The 20,203-nt window shown below is 62.7% G+C and overlaps 2 protein-coding genes across 6 annotated transcripts in view; both read left to right on the top strand.

Annotated features, from left to right (window-relative positions):
- The window catches only part of ZC3H18 (zinc finger CCCH-type containing 18), a 60,035-nt gene extending 46,575 nt beyond the window's left edge, over nucleotides 1-13,460 (top strand). For all 4 annotated transcript variants that reach the window (XM_059151315.1, XM_059151319.1, XM_059151318.1 and 1 more), the window contains 10 exons: nucleotides 4,372-4,563; nucleotides 5,406-5,531; nucleotides 7,180-7,284; nucleotides 8,524-8,667; nucleotides 8,998-9,057; nucleotides 9,863-10,023; nucleotides 10,248-10,444; nucleotides 10,901-10,997; nucleotides 11,917-12,013; nucleotides 12,578-13,460. In XM_059151315.1, coding sequence (XP_059007298.1) covers nucleotides 4,372-4,563; nucleotides 5,406-5,531; nucleotides 7,180-7,284; nucleotides 8,524-8,667; nucleotides 8,998-9,057; nucleotides 9,863-10,023; nucleotides 10,248-10,444; nucleotides 10,901-10,997; nucleotides 11,917-12,013; nucleotides 12,578-12,791 — 1,393 coding nt within the window. In that variant the 3' untranslated portion in view covers nucleotides 12,792-13,460. The remainder of the gene's footprint in view (nucleotides 1-4,371; nucleotides 4,564-5,405; nucleotides 5,532-7,179; nucleotides 7,285-8,523; nucleotides 8,668-8,997; nucleotides 9,058-9,862; nucleotides 10,024-10,247; nucleotides 10,445-10,900; nucleotides 10,998-11,916; nucleotides 12,014-12,577) is intronic.
- A 3,922-nt stretch (nucleotides 13,461-17,382) lies between these two features.
- IL17C (interleukin 17C) lies at nucleotides 17,383-19,563 on the top strand. Of its 2 annotated transcripts, none has more exons than XM_059152182.1 (3): nucleotides 17,383-17,571; nucleotides 18,125-18,453; nucleotides 18,833-19,563. In XM_059152182.1, the coding sequence occupies exons 1-3, from the start codon at nucleotides 17,515-17,517 to the stop codon at nucleotides 19,092-19,094; spliced, it is 648 nt and encodes a 215-aa protein (XP_059008165.1). In that variant the 5' UTR covers nucleotides 17,383-17,514; the 3' UTR covers nucleotides 19,095-19,563. The 2 variants fall into 2 exon arrangements, with proteins under 2 accessions (XP_059008165.1, XP_059008164.1); XM_059152181.1 differs by lacking the exon at nucleotides 17,383-17,571 and adding an exon at nucleotides 17,588-17,835.
- Nucleotides 19,564-20,203: the final 640 nt, after the last annotated feature.

Raw genomic sequence — 20,203 nt, 5'->3', positions numbered from 1 at the left:
AGGCTGGAAGAGGGCTTGTAGGGCGCCGGGGTGGGTCGTAAAAACTCCGCAGAGTCTGAGACAAGGAAGAAGTGGAACTTCCACGCAAGGCGAGCATCCCAGAGGGAGGGGTGCCTTGCCGGCCCCTGGGGTCTCTTCCCAGGCGTGGCGCTCAGCAGGGTGCACTGGGGGCCCACCCAGAAGTCCCACGGAGGGGTGTGGCAGCCCAGCCACATGGACCCCCGGTGGCGGTTTCTGCCCAGGGGTTAGGGGAGGTGATCACAGCTCAGGCTTTCATCGAAAGCCCCACAGAGGCTCCCAGAATGCAGTCGCGGCCAAGCTATCCCGTGACAAGTGCTGTGACTGGAGTGTGAAGAGTTCAGTCACTTCTAAGTCCCTTTTCCTGGACCTTTATTGGCTGCCTAGGCCTTTCGATTTTAGAAGAACACCTTTATGTTTTCTCTCGCGTCATCTTTGACCCCAAACTTGGCAGCTGCTCTGTTCGGTGTTTCCAAACACCTTGATGTCGCGGCCTCATGTCACGGACGTCTCATGCCTCTGAGCCCTGATGTGACGTGCGAGGCGTGTTGTGAGTTGTCGGGCCGGGGTTGTACTGTGTGGCGTCTGTGTTTGGCAGGCCTGGCTGCTGATCTTTGCTCCCCGGAGTCCCTCTCCAGGCCTCGAGCGGAGCCTTGGAGCCCGGAAGATAAGAGTGCGCGGTCACAGGGCTGGGGAAGGCCCCTTCCTTGGGCAGAGCGAGGCCGTTTCCCCTCTCTGTGGAGCAGGGTTTATGCAAACGCTGGCCCGCTGCCCCTGCTGCGCCCGGCCCTCCCACCGCCTCCCCGCCCCTGCGTCTTCAGACTGTTGACCCGCTGACCTGCCCACGGGGTTTCCGATTCGGTTTGGTGCAGCGTTTGTCAGGTGGTCGGACTCTGGGGCCGGGCACCCACCTGACGCCAGCCGCACCGTCCGGGTCCTAGGCTCCGGGGCAGGGCTGCCGCCCTGCGGGGCTTCAGAGCACAGCCGCACCAGCCATGCTGCCTTACCGACAGGTCACGTTCAGCTTATGGACCTGCGCGGGGCGTCTTCTCTCCCGTCCCTGCCGGTGTGCGGCCAAGAGGCCGCTGAGGGTCGGCAGCCACGGCCATAAGAGCCACTTGGCCCTGCAGCGGCACGGGTTGGAGCCCCGGAGCCCCTTCCTTCTGCAGGGGGGCCTCGTGAGAGATGAGAACGCGTCGCTAAGACCAAGCGTTAGTAAAACTCCTGGGCCTGTGTGCTCGTCGGCATAGCAGAAGCTGTCCTCTGCAGGAGGGAAACATTTCTTAAGTAACACTTGGGGGTTTTCTGTGATAGACATGAAACAGGGTGGGGTAGCAAAGTGTGGAGAACTTTGTAAAGAACAAAGAAAACAGTGAGGAAGGACAGACAGCCTGGACGGTGGCTGCCGTCACCCCGGCCTGCATGCCGGCCCACGTGGCCCCCCGCGTGGAAGTCCGAGGGCGTGCCTCCTGCCTCCGCCGGCCCTCCCCAGTGCCGGGCATGCTTCCCCCCCAGGGTTTCCCAAGAGCTCTTTATTGGGTGTCCATTCAGTCGTTTCGCCAAAACATCTGCCATTAACGTGGACGGTTCCAGTTCTGTGTCCAAGCCAGAAACTGTTGCTCCCTGGTCCGGGTCCCCAGATCTGTGGCCTTGCTCAACAGTGTTTGAGTCCGGTGGTCTGCAGAAGGGACCCCTCCCGCAGCTGCTCCCTAAACTCCTTCATTCTTGTGCCGCCAGCATGGTTTTCTGTATCCAGGGCCCATGGACACTGTTTATATTTTTCGTTATTTTTGCTTTTTAGGGTTAAATACATTTTAAGAAGAAACTACATCATTTCCATAAAACAAGCCAAATCATTTGTCCTAGTGAGTAACTGTTGAAAATAAGTAAAAAATGAAAATGGTTGTCTACGTACAAATTAATTAAAATCAGGACCCCCCCCCCATTTGCCACCCTTTGGGGGATCTGTCGTTTTGCGGGGTCACTACCAGGCCTGGTACCGGCCTTTCAGAGGGAAGGAGGCGCTGGCCGGTGGCTCGGTGTGCGTGGGCTGGCGGCCCCTCCCGGGGAAAGGGCAGCTCACCACGAAGCCCACAGTGTTACCCCCAGAGTGCCTGCGAGAGTCTCCCTGGGGAGGAAAGGTTGACTCTTGGAGGCGGCGATGGCCTGCTTTGGCCACCACTGCCCCCTCCGTGGATTTCTTTTCCGGCCATGAAGGGGACGGGCAGCGGCACTCTGTCCTTTCTCTCCCTCCCTGCTGCCAGAGCTCCCAGTACAGTTAATGGTGACAAGAGGGGTCTGTCCCTCGCTTTCTGTCTGCCCTGCTGCCCTGTCAGAGGGGCTGCAGGCCGGCCGAGCTGGGCCGCCATGCTGACTGAGGAAGAACCCCACACCAGCGTTCTTAGGACGAGAGTAGCACAGGATGGAGGGAGGAATGGCAGCCCCGGGCTGGCCTGGGACAGGCTGGCATTGACAGGTTTCACTTCCTTCTGCGATTACCTTTCCAATAATACAAGCTTCTGAACTATGGTAAACACTCTTGGGGTTTAGGGCCAATATAACAGGGATTTTATGCTTCAGTTTAATGTGTCCTTAGGGCGTTTTTAAAAATGTTTTATATAAATTCAGTTAGCCAGCACGTGGTACATGATTCGTTTCAGATGTAGTATTCAGTTGTCTAGCATTTGCATAGAAAACCCAGTACTCAGCCCATCACGCGCCCTCCTGAATGCCCGTCACCCAGTTACCCACCCCCACCTTCCAGCAACCTTCAGTTTGTTTCTAGAGTTAAGATTCTCTTCCAGTTTGCTTTGCTCTCTTTTTCCCTCTTTCTTCATGTTCATGGGTTTTGTTCCTTAAATTCTACGTATGAGTGAAACCATATGATCATTGTCTTTCTCTGATTGACTTATTTCACGCAGCCTAATACCCTCTAGTTCCATCCACGTCGTCACAGATGGCGAGATTTCATTTCTATGGATGACTGCGTAGTATTCCGTTGTGTACACATACCACATCTTCTTTATCCGTTCATCTGTTGATGGACATCTAGGTTCTCTCCAAAGTTTGGCTACTGTGGACGTTGCTGCTATAAACTCGAGTGCACGTGCCCCTCCGGATTACGTTTGTATCTTTAGGGTAAATACCCAGCAGTGCAATTGCTGGGTCATAGGGTAGCTCTATTGTCAGCTTTTTGAGGAACCTCCGTGCTGTTTTCCAGAGTGGCTGCACCAGCTTGCATTCCCACCAACAGTGTAGGAGGGTTCCCCTTTCTCTGCATCCTCGCCAGCATCTGTCATTTCCTGCCTTGCTCATTTTAGCCATTCTGACTGGCATCTCATTGTGGTTCTGATTTGTATTTCCCTGGTGCCCAGTGATGTGGAGCACTTTTTCATGTGTCTGTTGGCCATCTGGATGTCTTCTTTGCAGAAATGTCTGTTCATGTCCTCTGCCCATTTCTTGATTGGATTCTTTGTTCTTTGGGTGTTGAGTTTGATACGTTTTTTATAGATTTTGGATACTAGCCCTTTATCTGATAGGTTGTTTGCAAATGTCTTCTCCCATTTTGTCAGTTGTCCTTTAATTTTGTTGACTATTTCCTTTGCTGTGCAGAAGCTTTTGATCTTGATGAAGCCCCAACAGTTCATTTCTGCCCTTGCTTCCCCGCCTTTGGAGATGTTTCTAGGAAGAAGTTGCTGCGGCTGAGGTCGAAGAGGTTGCTGCCTGTGTTCTCCTCAAGGATTTTGATGGATTCCTGCCTCACGTTGAGGTCTTTCAGCCATCTAGTGTCTGTTTTCGTGTGTGGTGTAAGGAAATGGTCCAGTTTCAATCTTCTGCGTGTGGCTGTCCCATGTTCCCAGCACTACTTGTGTAGGAGACTGGTTTTTTTCCTTTGAACGTTCTTTTCTGCTTTGTCAAAGATGAGTTGGCCATAAGTGGAGGGCAAGAAGTAATTTATTGCCCTTAAACGAAGAATTTGTCTTGCACCTGCTGTGTGCCGGCTCTAGAGAGAACATAGCAGACAAGGCTACCCCATTGTTTGCAGAGTTTGCAGTACGGTGGGGAATTCTCTAAGTCGTTACACCCAAAAAAGTGAGTACCAGTGTGTTTAGTGTCCGTGAAGGAGAAAGAAGAACATGTTCCTCCAGGAAGGACACGTGCGTGGAGACCGTCCGTGGTGTTGGCTCTGCTTGTCATGCTGGCAGTGAGCTCTGTGGCCCTGGTGGGTGACCCGTTACTTGTCAGGCTCCCCCTGAAGCAGGCGCTTATGCTGCCACCCTGCTCTGTTTCCTTCACCGGCGGCACTGCTGTCACAGAGGACGGTCCCAGAGTGGCTAACACCTCTGATTTTAGCCGTCAAGCTGAGCCACCAAAGAAGGAGGCCGCCGCTGCGGGACCTCAGGTGAAGCGAGCGGATGAGTGGAAGGACCCTTGGCGCCGGTCCAAGTCTCCCAAGAAGAAACTCGGGGTGTCCGTCTCCCCTAGCCGGGCACGAAGGCGCCGGAAAACATCAGCCTCATCGGCCTCTGCCTCCAATTCCTCCAGGTAAGGGGGCTGGCCAGTCACAGTGACGGTGCACGGATGCTGCCAGAGGGCTACCCCACGCTGGCCCGAGGACAGTCAGCAGGGCTCAAGGGGCGCCTGTTGGTCTAGAAGAGATTCACTGAGTAATTGGGGCGCTGGGGCATCAGCGGCAGACAGAGCTGAGGCTTACAACTTCCGTAAGGCTTCACACCCCCAAAAGGAACGGTTGACCTCAGCCAGGATGCTGGCAACCCAGAACGGAGACCCGGTGAGGGGGCCAGCGAGGCAGGGAGAGCTCACACAGTCCCTCTGGGAGAGACCCCATGAGGCAGAAGGCCAGGAGGATGGCGCGAGCCCGGCCATGGAGGCAGCCCCTCTCTTCCTCCCGCGGTGTGGGCTGCAGCGTGACTGGGTGGGAACAAGCAGGCAGGCCCACAGTGGGGGTGGGAGGCCGGCAGGAGCCCGCCATGCTAGCCAGGGCCTGGGGAGGTCAGTGCCCAGATGGGTAGAGAGGAATCCATGTGTGACCGCACGGGGGGCTCTGTCCAGCCGGGGCCTGGAAGCTGCCCGCCAGCAGTAGTGAGCACACACCTACCCACGTCTTGCTTTCTAAACCCTGTTCCCACCAGAAAGGGAACTGGACTGCGGCACGCCCACAGAGGGGTCCAGAGGCCGGGTGGGCGTGGGTGTGTGGCCAGGTGGCCGGTGTGCACAGGCAGGGATGGAGGACAAGGGGGGTGCGGGAGCAGGTGGCCTGGGGCCACGTCACCTGGGTCGGCACCTGAGGATAGCGGGTCCCGGCGGCCAGGCTGGAGGTGGAGGAAGACCGGCCCCTCCCCCAGCCCTGTCCTTGGACACTCTAGGTCATCGTCACGGTCGTCCTCGTACTCCGGCTCCGGCTCGTCCCGCTCGCGCTCCCGCTCGTCCTCCTACAGCTCCTACTCCAGCCGGTCTTCCAGACGCAGCTCGTTCTCAGGCAGCCGGTCCAGGTATGTGCGCCGCCGGCCACTGTGGGCAGCGGGGGCGCGTCTGGGCAAGGCCACACTGTGCACCGGCATCCCGCCAGGCACGGCCTGAGCCGCGTTTCGAAGTCACTTCGGAGTAGCGTGAAATGTGTGCAGGTCGCCAGGTAACAAGCTGCTGGCGTCGAGGGCTCAGCGCACGGGCCCGTGTCGGGAGGCGGCTCGGAAGCAGCCCCCCAGGGCCTGTGTTGTGTGTGCACTGAAGTCAGAAGACAAGGCACTGTGTGGCCACGTCCTGTGGACCTGCACTACCTGCTGGGCCACTAGCCACGGGCGGTGATTCACATTCTCATTCAGTTACGGCTTTACAGTGTGCGCGCCCCGACTGCAGGCCTCCGAGGCCGTTTCCGTCTTCACAGGACGTTCTGTGGACGCCTCTAGAAGGGTCAGACAACACGTGTGTTTTTTCCACTGAAGAGAGACACTGGCGTTTTAGAGGATTCTCCATTGTTGTCTGTGTAGGGACAGTCCCCAGTTAACAGAACAAACAGGCCTGTTCAGGCTCTGTGTCTGCTGCTTCAGTCTTTCCAGCCCATTCAGGTGGCCTGCGCTGCAGGGCACCCCTGCGTGGGGAGACCCCCGGCCCCTCTCCTTTCCCTTCCCCCCATTCAGGGTTGAGTTAGGAGAGGAGAAGGGCGAGGCCAGAGGACGGTGGGGGTGGAGGACGGCCCGTCGGGGGCGCCACACGGTCACCCCCCCAGCTCCACCGTCTCCATAGGGCACCGCAGCCGCCCGGGAAGGCCACAGTTGGGAGGAGACGAGAGACCCTGTTGGTGCAGGTGGTGCCCGGGCCACACGCACACGGTGTGCGCAGGGTCGTGTGCTCCGGCTCCGACCTCCTGCAGTTAGCGGGGGCCTCCGTCCCCGGGGCGGGAACCCCCAGCCCAGCCAAAGAGCGTCAGGAGGGAGGACTTGGGCACTTCTTCCACACCCCTGTCTCCAAAACCTCAGGGTGTGGGATTGCAGGGGCCCCGCGTTATTTTACCGGTGCCGTGGCTTGGTGGGAAACGGGGCGTTGGGTGCAAGTGTCTACAAGTTGGAAGAGAACGCCAGCGCGGGGGCCTTGCGGAAGCCTGCCTCCCGTGGGGTGCAGAGCCGGATCCCGGGACAGCAGAGTCGTGGCCAGGCCAGGCCGGCCTCCAGAACTTCCCACCAGCGTCCCCAGCCTGGGGCTCTCCGCCCTTGCCGCTGACACATGAACCTGGAGCCCATCACCGTTTCCTTCCACGGGCGCAGCGCCCGGGCTTCGCCAGGCCCTACCTCGTGCTGCTCGCCCCCGCCCACCCCACCCCACTTTCCAGCCCCCTGGGCCTCAGGGCTCCACTCCCCTGCTCAACCCTCCGTCCTGCCTGTGTCGCTGAGTCCATGCTGGACTTCCCAGCAGCGCAGAGTGTGTGCCTCATGGCTGCCGGGCCTCCTGCAGGATCTGTCGCTGCTTCGCCATCTCCTGTGCTGCAGGGGAGGCCCGAGAGCTGCCCAAAAGCCATTTTGGACGTACAGCAGCTGAGGAGAGCCTGGCAGTAGCGTCCTCTGTGCAGCTGGGTGACATCCCCGGCGTGCTTCCGTGCAGACGGGCCCTGCGGTGCTCCCTCCTCATGCGTCTGCTTCCTCCTAGGTCCCGCTCCTTCTCCTCGTCTCCCTCCCCGTCTCCAACGCCGTCCCCACACAGACCTTCTGTTAGAACCAAGGGGGAGCCTGCTCCACCGCCTGGGAAAGCAGGGTAAGTGCCCCGTGAGGCAGGCTCTCCTGCTGTCTCTCTGCCCCCCGTGGCCTCTGTGAGGAAGTCCCAGTGAGAACCCTAGGCAGGTGGGCAGAGGTGTCGGGGGATCAGGCTTGGGGGCCCCAGGCCACAACGTAGCCTCTCTCTTCCTGGCCTGTGGACTTCAAGGCCACGCTCACCTCGGCACACCTGCACCCCTGCGTGGACCGTGCCGATGGCCGTGCTCCTTCGGGTCAGACCACTGCGCTTGCCAGGGGCAGGCCTTGCTGTTTTTACCAGCGGGCACGAGGGTGGTGGTTGCCGTCGTGCTTCCAGGGCCGTGTCCAGGATGTGCAGAGAGGGGCGGCCTGCCGGACAGGCCTCGTTCGCATGCGCTGCTCCAGCGGGGAGTTCCGCTGATCCTCGTCAACAGTTGTGACTGATGTGGCAAGTTAGAAACCCCGGGAGCTTACCACCTGGTTACAACCCGTAATAGGTGGTGTCTTAGGTTGCAGCCATGCCCACGCACCCCCGCGCCCCCCCCCCCCCGCCCTGCCAAGGGAAAGCAGGCTCCTTTCCTGAGCAGGGCACTGAAAGGCAGCCAGTGGTGCGACTGACCCTGCGGGCGAGGCCGGTGCCTGTGTGTGGTGCCAGCGCCCCCCCTGCTTTGTCCCCTGTCCTCACATGTGCGACTCACTTAGTGGCCAGTAGCCTGGTGCTCGCCAGGTGGACGGCACTGAAACGCTCCGCGCTGCCGATGGGCGCCCGGAACGGAGGCTGCCAGCAGCCCTCGGGAGCGCGTGGGCACCCGGAGCCACCCACCCCCGCGGAGGGCACGGTGTGCAGGCGTGACTGATGCCCGGGCTCACAGCCGTCCAAACCGGGCCGTGTGCTGGGACCTCGAGAACACGGGAGGCAGCGTGTGGGCGCGTCTTGGCCACCCCCGTCGCTGTGCTCAGCGGCTCGCCTTTGCCCACAACGTGGCTCCCTGCTGATTGCACCGGCCCCAGGACGGTCAGCGGGGTCCTCGCCCCACACCTAGAGCGCAGAAAAGCTTTTGGCGTTCTTTATATTGCAGTGTGGGTCCCGCACGCGAGGGGTCCTGGTGGCCTTGGAGGTTTGCCCCATGAGTGGGGCCAGCAGCTGGGGTGAGGCACGTTCCGGAGGAAGCGCCGGCTCCGTGGTTCTCGGGGCTCCTCACGCGGACCTGTCTTGTGCCCGTGGGGCCGGCTCTGACCCCGTCCCCATCTCCCATTACAGAGAGAAGTCAGTGAAAAAGCCAGCCCCACCTCCAGCCCCACCTCAGGCCCCCAAAACCGCTGCTCCAGCCCCCGAGCCCGCCAAGCCAGGAGACCCACGGGAAGCCAGGAGGAGGCAGCGGCAAGCTCGGACCCCCCCCAGGAGGTGAGCAAACGGGCTTCCAGCTGGTTCCCGGGGCAAGCAGCTGAGGCCGGGGCCTGCCGTCCCCTGTCCTGTGTGGCTCTCCTGTCTTGTCACCTCCCCGAGCCTCAGTTTCCCCTGATCATGGCGACAGAGGTGTGGTCGTGCGGGATGCAGGCGCCCCTCGACAGCGAGGTCTTCCCAGAACGGGGCAGTGCTGCTGTGGGACACCGAGAAGGCCGGCGTCTTTCTCTGGAGGAGAACTCGCACTTAGAAGCACGCAGAGCCCCACGCACCGTGAGCCGGCCGGTCGGGGGTCGTGGCAGCCACACGGCGGGCTTCTCTGTGTTGCAGGCGGACGGTCAGCGGCAGCGGCAGCGGCAGCAGCTACAGCGGCTCCAGCTCCAGATCCAGGTCATTGTCAGCACCTCCCTGGCCCCCTGAACCCTGGCCACCTCCCCCTCGGGCCCGCACACGGGAGCCCTCCCGCCGGCCCGCCCGTCGTGCTCGAGGCGCCCAGGGGACAGCCAGTCAAGTAGGAAAGAATGCGGCGCCTGAGCTGTCGGAAGAGAAGACGCCTCCCACCAGTGCTTAGGTTCCTGGAGCGGACGTGCTCCTTCATTTCCACGCAGCCCAGATCTTCCTCCGAGAGGTTCAGAGACCCAGTCTCTAAACAGAACTGGGTCCCGGTTTTCTCCCCCGGGCCTTCCGGTGTTTTCTGAGCGTTCAGAACTCAGCGGCCTGCCAAGTGGCACGTCCTCATCATAGCGGGAGCCGTGGCCACAGCACCTGCGAGCCGGCCGCCGTCCCCGTGTTTCCCAGAGCCGCGTGCTGGGCCAGGGCAGCCTCCACTCCAGGGTCTGGTGTGGCCACAGTGCAAAGCCTCCCCTTCTCGGCCTCGTAACCTGGGCCCTCGGCCCTGTCGTCACCGGCCTCACTCCCATTTAGTCACTCGTCCTACGTCCCTGCCCAGCGAACACGGTGGCTGCTCATTCATGCAAGGGCCCTCGACTCCGCGACGGGGCATCCCTTCGCCCTGGGGTGCCTTGGATCCACCCACTCTACTCCCTGGAGTCCCCAGTGTGCTGGCACTTGTTCTCTAAACCGGAGGCTGGGGACCGTGGATGTGAACACCCATGACCGGCTCCCTGTGGCCTCTGGGCCCCGGCCGTCTCGCCTTTGGGGCCGCGTGGGTGCAGACGTGCTTGTGTGTGTCCAGGTCCCTGAGCGTGAGCAGCGTCTCCTCGGTGTCCAGCGCCACGTCGAGTAGTAGCTCGGTGCACAGCGTGGACTCAGACGACATGTACGCAGACCTGGCCAGCCCCGTGTCCTCAGCAAGTTCGCGGTCCCCCACCCCAGCCCAGACCAAGAAGGAGAAAGGTACAGGGGGGCCTCGTATCCCGGGCATTGTGGCTGCAGAGGCGGGCAGGCCCCTCGTGGAAAGGGTGTGCGCTGCCTCACTCGGGTGAACAGGAAAGCGCAGGAACCGCCCGGCTCCATCCCACAGCCACGCGGCCTGGCTGAGAGCACGTCTGCCCTCGGGAGGCCCACAGGAGAGCGCCGTGCCGGGATGGCGCCTGGGACTTAGCATTTGTTGTTGGCAGGAAAGTCTAAAAAAGAAGATGGGGTCAAAGAGGACAAGCGGAAAAGGGACTCGTCCGCACAGCTGCCCAAGTCCTCGAGGCCCTCCGCCGGCGCTAAACCGCAGCAGCCCACGGCCCCCCAGCAGGCGCCCCCCGGGCAGCCCCAGCAGGGCACGTTCGTCGCCCATAAGGAGATCAAGCTGACGCTGTTGAACAAGGTGAGGCCACGGCACTGCTGGTGCAGCTCCGGGAGCCCAGTCCCCGGGGGTATCCGACGTCCCGGGGCCAGGGAGCCGTGGCTGGACACAGCCCACTTGTCCTGCTGCTCTCACGGGGGAGACGAAGCCCAGTAGCAGGTCCTGGGAGATCAGAGTGTCCGGGAGTGGTGGCTGCTCGCCCCAGCCCTTCTCCGTGTGGCTGGGCCTGTGTGAGTGGACGTCCCCAAGGCTCCCTCGACTCCAGTGCTGGCGGCTCCCCGGGAACACTCTGCGGTATCTTCGCTGCAGAGCATGAAGGCCGGAGTCCTGGCCTTGCCTCCCTCGAGGCCCCGTCAGCACCCAGAGGTGGGCGTGGACCAGCACCGCTGTGCTCCCTGCTTCCCGCGGGGGCCGGTGCCGCCCGGTGGCCAGCCTGTCAGGCCTGCCACCCTCCCGGTGTTCCCTCTGTCGCTGCAGGCGGCCGACAAAGGGAGCAGGAAGCGCTATGAACCGTCGGACAAAGACAGGCAAAGTCCTCCTCCAGCCAAGCGGGCTAACTTATCCCCAGACCGAGGTGAGCGTCCTGCTTCTGCGGGGCTCCGCGGGGCCCCGCAGGGCAGAGGGCCGGGGCCCGTGTGCTCATCAGGACGGGCTCGTGTGGGTCCGTCCATCAATATTAAGGTGTTAGAAGTTAAAACTTGGGAGAAAGTGTCAACATTTATTAATATTAAGTTAATAGTAACAAAGTATTATATTTTTAAACAAATAACATTTTTTATGAAAAATAACTACATTTCCATGAACAATAAACAAGTGTCCTTGTTTTTCCTCTCTGAAAATGCCTTCTGACGACGGGCGGTGGCTCCAGTCCGCGTCTTTGCGGTGGCACGGGGCACGCGCACTCTGGGGGGCGGCAGAGGGCAGGCGGGGGGCTGGGCACTGCAGTCCGACCCCGGTGTCCACGGGCCATCTGCCTGGCCGGCTTTGATCGCTGGTGCAGAGCCTGCCTTCCTCCCTAAGCAAGGGCAGGGGGTCTGTCAGAGCAGGAGGGGGCGCCCCTCGCCTTTGCCGCCGGACACCCCTGCTGCCCACGCGGGCCTCCCCACGCCCCCGACGGCGGGGCGGCAAACACCCCCGGCTTCTCGGTTTTACTTCTCTTTCCTCCCCTCTCCTACCTGTTTGTTCCCAGTTCACAGGTGTGAGTGATGAGGGTTTTGTGTCGGGTTAGCGGGAGCTCGGTGGCCTGTCCAGCCCTCAGCCTCCGTGGGCTCCGGAGCTTCGCTTTCCAGCATGACTGGCGCTGCCCTGTCCCTTCCTTCTGACCGACTCGGCCCGTTGCCTCCTCCTGTGAGAGCGCACAGGCCGTACTGAGCTGCAGCAGCGCTGGCACGGGGCCACTGGCGTCCGTCCGGGCTGGGCTGTCCCCCCCTGTTCATGCGCATCAGCCCACTCCCGGTTGGGACCATGGTCTTAACCACCCCCTTGTCATCCAGGTTCTCGGGACCGGAAGTCCGGTGGGAGACTCGGCTCCCCAAAGCCAGAGCGGCAGAGAGGCCAGAATTCTAAGGTGCCCGTGGCCCCACCAGACAGGTGAGCACCCCACCCATGCCCTGAGCAGACCCCACGGGCACCGGGGCCTCAGGGCTGGCCAGCTAGCGCGTTCCTGCCCCGCAGCAGGTCCTAGAACACGGGCCCTTGGCACAAGGCCTCCTGTTGCTCTCAGTTTCTCCCGCCTTCCCCGTCGGCCGTGGAAGCAGGGTGGAGAGCTCCTCCTCGCAGGAGGTCATTTGGGAGGCCCTTCCCCGCCACCCCACTGCTCAGGGTCATGGGCCAGATGGGTCCCGGACTCTGCTATGCCTGGAGCCCCCACACACCCCGGCTCTCAGGGCCGCTCCTGGGTCAGCAGCGTGGGGCTTCTCCCCGCCGCAGGGGGAGGCCGCAGAGGGACCAGAAGCAGGAGGGACGGGTCAGCAGGGCGCCAGCTGAGCCCTGCATGCCATGCCCCGTTCGCTCTCCACAGCCGAGGGCAGGGGCGCGGGGGGCGCTCGCCAGCAAGGCCGGGCGGAGCTGCCGTTATCCGGCGCCCCTGCCTCGCGGAGGCACCTGGTGGACCCTCTGACCTCTGACCTCTGACCCTCCCTTCCCCCCACGCAGGAAGCGCCAGCTGTCACCCCAGTCCAAGAGCTCCAGTAAGGTCACAAGCGTCCCCGGCAAAGCCTCTGATACCGGCCCCGCCAGCTCCGCGTCCGCCGGCACGAAGTCCGGGAAGGCCAGCACGCTGTCGCGGCGCGAGGAGCTGCTGAAGCAGCTCAAGGCCGTGGAGGACGCGATCGCGCGGAAACGCGCCAAGATCCCCGGGAAGGTGTAGGCCCCGCCGGCCGGCCCCGCCGCGGGCACTCGTGTGTTTGGGACTAGCGCGAGCACAGCCGTCTGGGATTTTGAAGTTAATGTCTCATTTTGGCTGTGAATCTTTTTAAAAAATTAAAAAAGAAAAAAGTTTCTCAGCTGGAAAAGAAGCCACCGTGATGAAGATGATGCCGCGTCCCGGTGTCCTCCCGACCAGGCCGGACTGACGCAGCCCCGTCCCAGAGCAGAGGTCCCGCCGGACAGAGGCAGGCCGGCCGCGGCAGGAGCCAAGCTGGGCGTCAGGGTCATGTAAATGAGCAGTCCCGGGCCCCAGGGCCGCCTGCCCGGCTTCCCTCCCCGCTGCCAGCCAGGCTGCCCCGCCGGCCCGTCCTCCGCTCGCGCTCCTTCCCGTCCCGGAGCGCCGCGAGCTCCTGAGCGGCCGCCGCCCCACCCCTGCCCGGCCCGGGTCAGAAAATAGATCTATATTCTTGACTGAAGTCCGATCGGGAAATACTTCCTGTCTTTTATTTTAAGCCTCAGATTGTTTTAGTTGATTTAAAAAGGAAAAAAAAAAATACAGAAAAGACCAAAAAAAAAAAAAAAAAAAGGCTGAGGGTGTTGTTGGGCGTCTGTCTAATGTGGAGGGTCTTTTTTCGAGGGGTCTCCTAAAATAAAGTATTTTGATAAGCACCGTCTTGCCCTGGTGGTGGTGATTCCCTGGGCCTGGCCCCCCCCCGGCATGTTAGCCGCCCTCCCCACGTCGGCTCATGGAGGCTGAGGACGCGGGTGTCCTGGGGGCCCTAAGGAGACGCCCTTGGCGCCGCTCTGCCCCTCCGCCCCCGTGGGCAGGCACCTGGTGTGCTGGGCCTGGCAGGACATCCTGAACACCGGAGCCTCCCTCGCTCGCGCCGGTGACCTGTTTTGCCTCGAATGGGTCCCGGAGCAGAGGAGCCAGGAAGGGCGGTTGTCGGGCTAGTCCGGCCCCCGGCCCCAAAGCTGGTGTGCACAGTCGTCGCCCCCACTTTCCCCCGCCATGGGCACGCAGGCAGGCTTGACGGGTCCTGGGCTCAGGACAGCCCCGGGGTCCCACCAACATGAGGAGCTTTGAGTGGCACTGTCCTGCCCGCCGCAGCCCCTGCTCCCGCTGGAGAAGCCCCATCCCACCAAGACCAATGAGGAGGAGCCCTGGTGCTCACCGCAGCCCCGTCTTGGAGGAGTTAGCTCACCAAGGGGCAGCAAGGCCTGGGGGGGCCCCCACACGGTCTGGGGGTGTCAGCACCCCTCCGCACTCAGACGGCTTTCAAACAAGTTCTATAAGTGCTGGCGGACAGAACGCCCCCTGGGGCCCGTGCCACCCCCCAACCCCGGTTCTGGGGAGGCATCTGCCCTGGGCCGGGTCAGCGGGCAGCAGCCCCGGGGCTTCTCTCCTGCACTGGGGACCGCTGAGCTGTACTTGGGCACTCTGCCCAGGCTGGGTGGCCGGTGGAGCATGGGGGCCTGGGGGTGGACAGCATTCCGCGTGGCCACCAAGTCTTGCAGGGTGTCTGGGCCCTCCTACGCCAGTGGCCTCGCTCTTGGGTCTTAGCAGGTTTTCAAGGCTTATCTGATCTGCCTTTGGGTCAAAGCTGGGTACGAAGGGAACCCCCATTCTCTGAGTGGGAGGCCTTCGAGGACACAGAGCCAGAAGCCAGGGCACGTCGGGGGCCATCCTGACCCCTGTGCTCTGTACTCTCAGGCCGCTGCACCCCACAAGCCGGCTGGGAGCCCACAGGTGCGCCTACCACATGTCCCTGTCTGCGCATAGCTCTCCTTGCCCCGCTGACCTGGCCTGAGCCTCTGACACCAAGGCTGGAGCCATGGCCCTGGTTCCCTCAACCCAGCCCAGTGTCCATGAGCATGACCCGTCTGGACCCAGGGCTGCTCTGGGCCAGACTCAGTAGTACCTGTCCTGGGAGGGGTAAGGGCCACAGCCTACGCCAACCCTCCCCCTGCCCAGTCTGGTACCAAGAACATTCAGGGAAAGAACATTCCAGGCCAGGCATCTGGAAAAAGGAGGCCCTGTTCTGTAATGGATCCTCAGACAGGTTTGCGCTCCAGGGGGCATGGCTGAGATCCGGCTGTGGCTAACAGGTCAACAGTGGGCCTAATTAAGGGCCGTCCCTCCGCGTCCGCCAGAGTGACCCCGCGTCCAGGTGCGGTCTTCACAGCTAGAGCAGCCCTGCCACATGCCAACCTCTTGCTAGCCATTCCTCCCAGCCCAGGGCTTCTGCACGTGCTCTTTCCTGTTCCTGGAACTCTGACCCGATGAACTCCTCACCCTAATTCTCGTGGCCCAGCCTGCGCGGCCTGTCCCCACACTCCTTCCCTAACCGCCTGGCTCCTGCTAATACCCCCCAACCCCCACCACAGCCTCTCTCCTCGTCTTTCTTGAGTGGATAAAAAATAACAGAAGGGGTTTTTCTTAATTTTGTCACTCAAATGTGAGATACAGTCTCCAAGGTCAAGAGTGAACGTGGCCGGCGCACCCGGCTGCCCCTTTGCTGAGAGTGAAGTTTCTGTGGGTTTCTCTCCGGTCATTCGCAGCAGCTGCCAGGGCGTCTGGGCCTCCTCCCCCGCCCTCCCCAATGCGCCCAGCCCCCCAGCTCTCAACAGGGACAGTTGTCAACGCCCCCCCCCAGGGCGGCTGGCAGCTCCACTCAGCAGGAGACTGAAGGAGGCTGTGGTCCAAGGGGCACGGTTGGAGGGCGGGGCCTTCTGGGACGTCGCCTCCGGGACGTCCTCCAGTCTTCCTCTGGTGGCGCCTTTCCAGTCTTGCCCAACCCCGGACTTCCAGGCTTGCCTCAGCCGCCCGCAGGAATGAGGTGCCGCCCAGGCCCCCGCCCTGAACCCTTCCGCCCTTGGTGCTGCCGGCCAGGACCCCCAACCCCTGGGCTCTGGCACTCGTCCCCTAGGGCAGCTGCCCCGCTGCCACCCCCTTGTGGACCGGCTGTCAGGACCACTTGGAGCCCCCCTGGTGGTGGCACCGTGAAGCGGGTCCGGTGCACAGCCTGGTCCCAGGCTCCTCCCCAGCACGGTGCCCACCCATGCGCTGTTCTGGAAAGGCACAGAAGACACGGAAACGTCCCCCCGCCCATGAGGGGTTGGCGTGGGGGGGTGGGCAAGGCTGGGGCGTGTGTGCCCCGTGCAGCCTGTGGTGCCCCCACGAGAGCGCACCCGCCAGGCAGCGGCGGCAGAAGTGACCATCTTACTTTTCATTTCATAAATGACGCCTGTGTGCGTGTGTGCAGTACCCCCCACACACAAAGGAAGGTGAGACCACGGCACAGTGGGCATCCCGTTCCAGACCCCGCAACTGGGGCACTGTCACCCCATGTTACTCCCAGGGGAACCAGGCTCGCCCCTCTTCCCTCGTCCCGGTGTATTTATGGAAGCCCGAGGTGCTGCGCACAGCTCTATGCCAGGGCGGCCGTGGGACCACTCCACCGCCTCTGCCCTCAAGGGGCTCACACTGCCTCCTGGGGGGACACGAGGGGACTAGAACTCTCCCGAGACAGGAGCGGTCAGTAGTCAGTGGTCAGCTGTCAGCCCCTCAGGAGGGGCGTCCTGGAAAGCTGGCCTACGCGGGTGCACCAAGCAAGCCCCCAGCATCCACCCTGGAGAGGGGGTCCTGGGTTCTACTGTGTACCCCCCAAGAGACATTGATGTCCTGGCCCCCATCCCTGGGACGAATGAAGAGTCTTGGTTCTTCAGATCTTTCTGAATGAGGGTAGCATCCTTGCGCAGGAGAGACACAGACCCGGGGGAGAGCCACGTGAGGATGAGGCTGGGGTTGCAGTGATGTGGCCAGAAGCCAAGGGACTCTCAGAATTACCAGCAGCCCCAGAAGCTCCAAGAGGTGGGAGCGGTCCTCCCTCAGAGACCCGGGAAGGAACGGAGCCTGCCCACAATTTGATTTCCGTTATTGTACGAACTAATGCAGGTGAGGTAGTGACCTCCCCAGTGCAGAAAGTATGCGAGCAGAGCGCTGATGACCAGGGACCAGGACACTGTAGGCAGGAACAGCCCTGGGAACTCAGTGCATCTATCCAGCCATCTGTTGGGAAGGAGCATTTCCTCTGGGCCAGCGAGGGGCAGGGTCTCCCCTGACCATGTCCTGCTCCCCGGGAGGGCGAGGGTCACAGGGCTGTCCCCTTGCAGGTACAGATGCCTGTGAGGACCAGGAGGGCAGGTCCGGGCTCCCCTAGGGCGTCTTTGTGTCCTCGGAGACTTAGGGAACAGTGCTTGCCTGGTGCCCAGCCTAGCCACTCCCCTGCCCTCAGACTGTGCTAAACTGGGGGACGCTTTGGGGTGGCTCTGGGACCCAGGGAGTGACGGCCAAAGCTGCCTCCAGCTGTCCCTTTCTGGATAACCAAGGGAGGGGCCTGGATGGTGGTTAGGCAGCCCCCCCCCCACTGCAGCAGCCTTGGTGGAGGGGGGCGGGGTGGGGAATCTCCTCAAATGCAGCTTCTTTGAAGCTTCCAAGGCGTCCTCCCCCCCGCATCCCTGGCTTTGGATGAGGTTTTGTTGATCAAATCCGCAGGAAGCCAACCCAGAACTGGAAACGCTGTCTGGCCCCCAGCCCCCGGAGCCTATTCCTGACTCTCCCACCGGCACCCCCTGGAGGCGGACACGGGGCCTCTCCTGGACCATCTCTGAGAAAAAAACGGGACCAACTGCTTGTCCCCAGCCTGGGGGGCGAGCCCTAGATGAGTCCAAGCTGTCCCAGCGCGCCACTCGCCAGGCAGATACAGCCCAGTCCCAAGGCAGGGTCCCTCTGGGTGGGGGAGGGGAGGAGCGCAGTGGGGGAGGACATGGCGGGGACTCGGGAGTGGAGGAGGAAGCCCGGCCGGCTGGGGCTGGGCACTTCCCCAGGAGGAAGCGGCTCTGGATTTTCCCCAGGTGTGGCTGGAGGTATAAAGGGCACCTGGAGCCGGGCAGCCTCGAGGTCCGCAGCCTCCAGGCCCGCAGCCTCCAGGCCCGCAGCCAAGTGCACCTGCCTCTCTCCGCCCAGCGCCACGGCTGCCATGGTGAGCCGCTGCTCTCATGCCCCCACCTGCACTGTGCCGCCAGCCCCCAAGCAGAGGATGCTGGCATGGGGTCCAGGAAAACCCCAAATCCGGGGAAAAGAGAGAGCCAGGACCCAGCAGCTCTAGTGCTCTGGAGATCCTGGCCCGAGGGCTAAGTTTCCCTCTGGGTCTTAGTTTCCCCAACTGTAGAGGGAGCGCCGCACCCCATCTAGGGCAAGCTAGGAGGCCAGGGAGGTGCTGCCTTCCCTGGGCACCACCCTGACCTGACCACCCAATGTCTGTACACCAGCTCCTTCCCGGCCTCTTGCTTCTGCTCTGGCTGCCTGCCAGCCCAGCCCGCCGTGGCCCCCAGCTCTTGGGGGGAGCCCACCTCCACGGGACCCCACGCTGCTATTCAGCCGAGGAGCTGCCCCTGGGCCAGGCCCCGCCACACCTGCTGGCTCGAGCTGCCAAGTGGGAACAGACTCTGCCCGTAGCCCTGGTGGCCAGCCTGGAGGCGGAGGGCCGCAGAAGGCGGCATGACAGGCCCCCAGCTGGGACCCAGTGCCCGGTGCTGCGGCCTGAGGAGGTACTGGAAGCCGACATTCACCAGCGCTCCATCTCGCCCTGGAGATACCGGTGAGGGCCGCGGGACTTCCAGGGGGACCGGGGTCCCTGCCCTGTAGAGTTGAGCCAGCCCCTCCCCTCCGAGCCTCCATGTCTTCGAAGCTAGAGGAGCTGTCACCCCCCCATCCCCCACCCCCGAGCAGGAGGGCAGGGCCCATCACAGGAGCTCCATCTCCCGGGCCCCCTGGGACAATTCTGGTAAACGCTGGAGCCCCTGCAGGGGTGGCTGGGCCCAGGGCTGGGGGTCGGGGAACTGGGCGGGCGGGAAGGGGGCCCCATGCCACCTGCCCTGCAGCCTGGTTTCCCCAGCCCGCGTCAGGCCAGGGGCACCCTGAGTGCCAGGCACAGCTGGGGGTGGTGGACAGGGGCCTCACCCCATCTGTCCTCGCAGCGTGGACACGGACGAGAGCCGCTACCCGCAGAAGCTGGCCTTCGCCCAGTGCCTGTGCCGGGGCTGCATCAGCGCCAAGACGGGCCGAGAGACGGCCGCGCTCAACTCCGTGCCGCTGCAGCAGACGCTGCTGGTGCTCCGACGCCGGCCCTGCTCGCGCGATGCCGCGGGGCCGCCCACGCCCGGCGCCTTCTCCTTCCACACGGAGTTCATCCGCGTGCCCGTGGGCTGCACCTGCGTCCTGCCCAGGTCGGCACAGTGACCGGAGGCCTCGGCTGTCTTGGTGGCATCGGGGGGGCCATGGGTCGCCCCCCCCAGACTGGACAATTGGGTCTCTGCAAAGAGGGTCCCTACTATTTATGGGTATTTATTGGTTATTTATTTGCCTCCTGGGGTTCCCCGGGGAGGTTCCGAGGCTCCGGGCCTTGGGGGTGAGAACGGGCACTGAAGAGCCGCGACCCTGGGCCTGCGGGGTCACCCTGCGCCGGTCAGGCCCGTCTTGAGAGTCGGTTTACCCTTCCTGCAAAAACGGTTGGGCTAGAAGGGATCATTTTATTCTTCTAGAGCTTCTTAAACAAAATGTGTTCTCATGTCCCCTCCTTGTCGGTGGTTCCCCGGGCACCCTCACACCTTCACCAGCCTCGGGCTGGTCCCGGCCCCCAAGCTCCCCCTTCCCAGCCCCCCCAGGAACAAGTCCCTTGTATTGCTAAAACAATTATTTATTCAAAGTGTGAGAGTGTTTTTAATCGACAAACGCCCCCAGAGCACAGCGTCGAGGCAGGGGGCAGTGGCTGAAGGCACCCTCCTCACCCTCACCCCTGCCTGGGCCGAAACCCAGCTGGTCCACTAGGGCAGCCGCTGGCCCTGGGTCCTGCATCCTTCCAGAAATGTCTGTGTGTGAACCCCGAGGGTGGCCAGTGTGCGAAACGTGTGCGCCCCGAGGGCCCTAGTGGGGTTTCACCTGCCAACACCTCTGGCCGTGGCTCCCGGGGAGGGGCTCTGCTCCCGGTCTGGCCACGATGCGGGCAGGCCCTCGCCACCAAGGGCCCCCAGCCCCCTGCCTCATGGCCGGGGGGGGTCAGCTCAGCTCGGGGGAAACGCCTGTGCAGCCCACCTTCCCCCCAAGTGTCTGAGTCTCTCCTGCAGCCCCACCAGAGACCCAGAAGGCCCATCTCGCTGCCCAGATGCCCCCCTGGGGGCTTCTGCCCCCACCCCCTGCAGTGACCTGGCCAGCCAGGGACAGCCCCTAGGCCAGGCACCCCTGCCTCTGGACCCGGGATCAGAGCCTGTGCAGTTCCGGCGAGGCGATGACGTCCCCCCTTGGAGACTCGGTTTCCCCAGCCCATCGGAGGGACGTTTCCAGCACCGCCC

The sequence above is a fragment of the Mustela lutreola genome, chromosome 16 (genome assembly GCF_030435805.1).
Source record: "Mustela lutreola isolate mMusLut2 chromosome 16, mMusLut2.pri, whole genome shotgun sequence".
In the NCBI taxonomy this organism is placed as follows: domain Eukaryota; kingdom Metazoa; phylum Chordata; class Mammalia; order Carnivora; family Mustelidae; genus Mustela; species Mustela lutreola.
This window is presented reverse-complemented; position numbering and strand designations above follow the sequence as displayed.

Coding starts and splice junctions, on each gene's coding strand:
- IL17C (XM_059152181.1), top strand. CDS start 17,620: ATGGCGGGGACTCGGGAGTGGAGGAGGAAGCCCGGCCGGCTGGGGCTG. Junction 17,836..18,124: donor CCAGCGCCACGGCTGCCATG/GTGAGCCGCTGC, acceptor TCTGTACACCAG/CTCCTTCCCGGCCTCTTGCT. Junction 18,454..18,832: donor ATCTCGCCCTGGAGATACCG/GTGAGGGCCGCG, acceptor CTGTCCTCGCAG/CGTGGACACGGACGAGAGCC.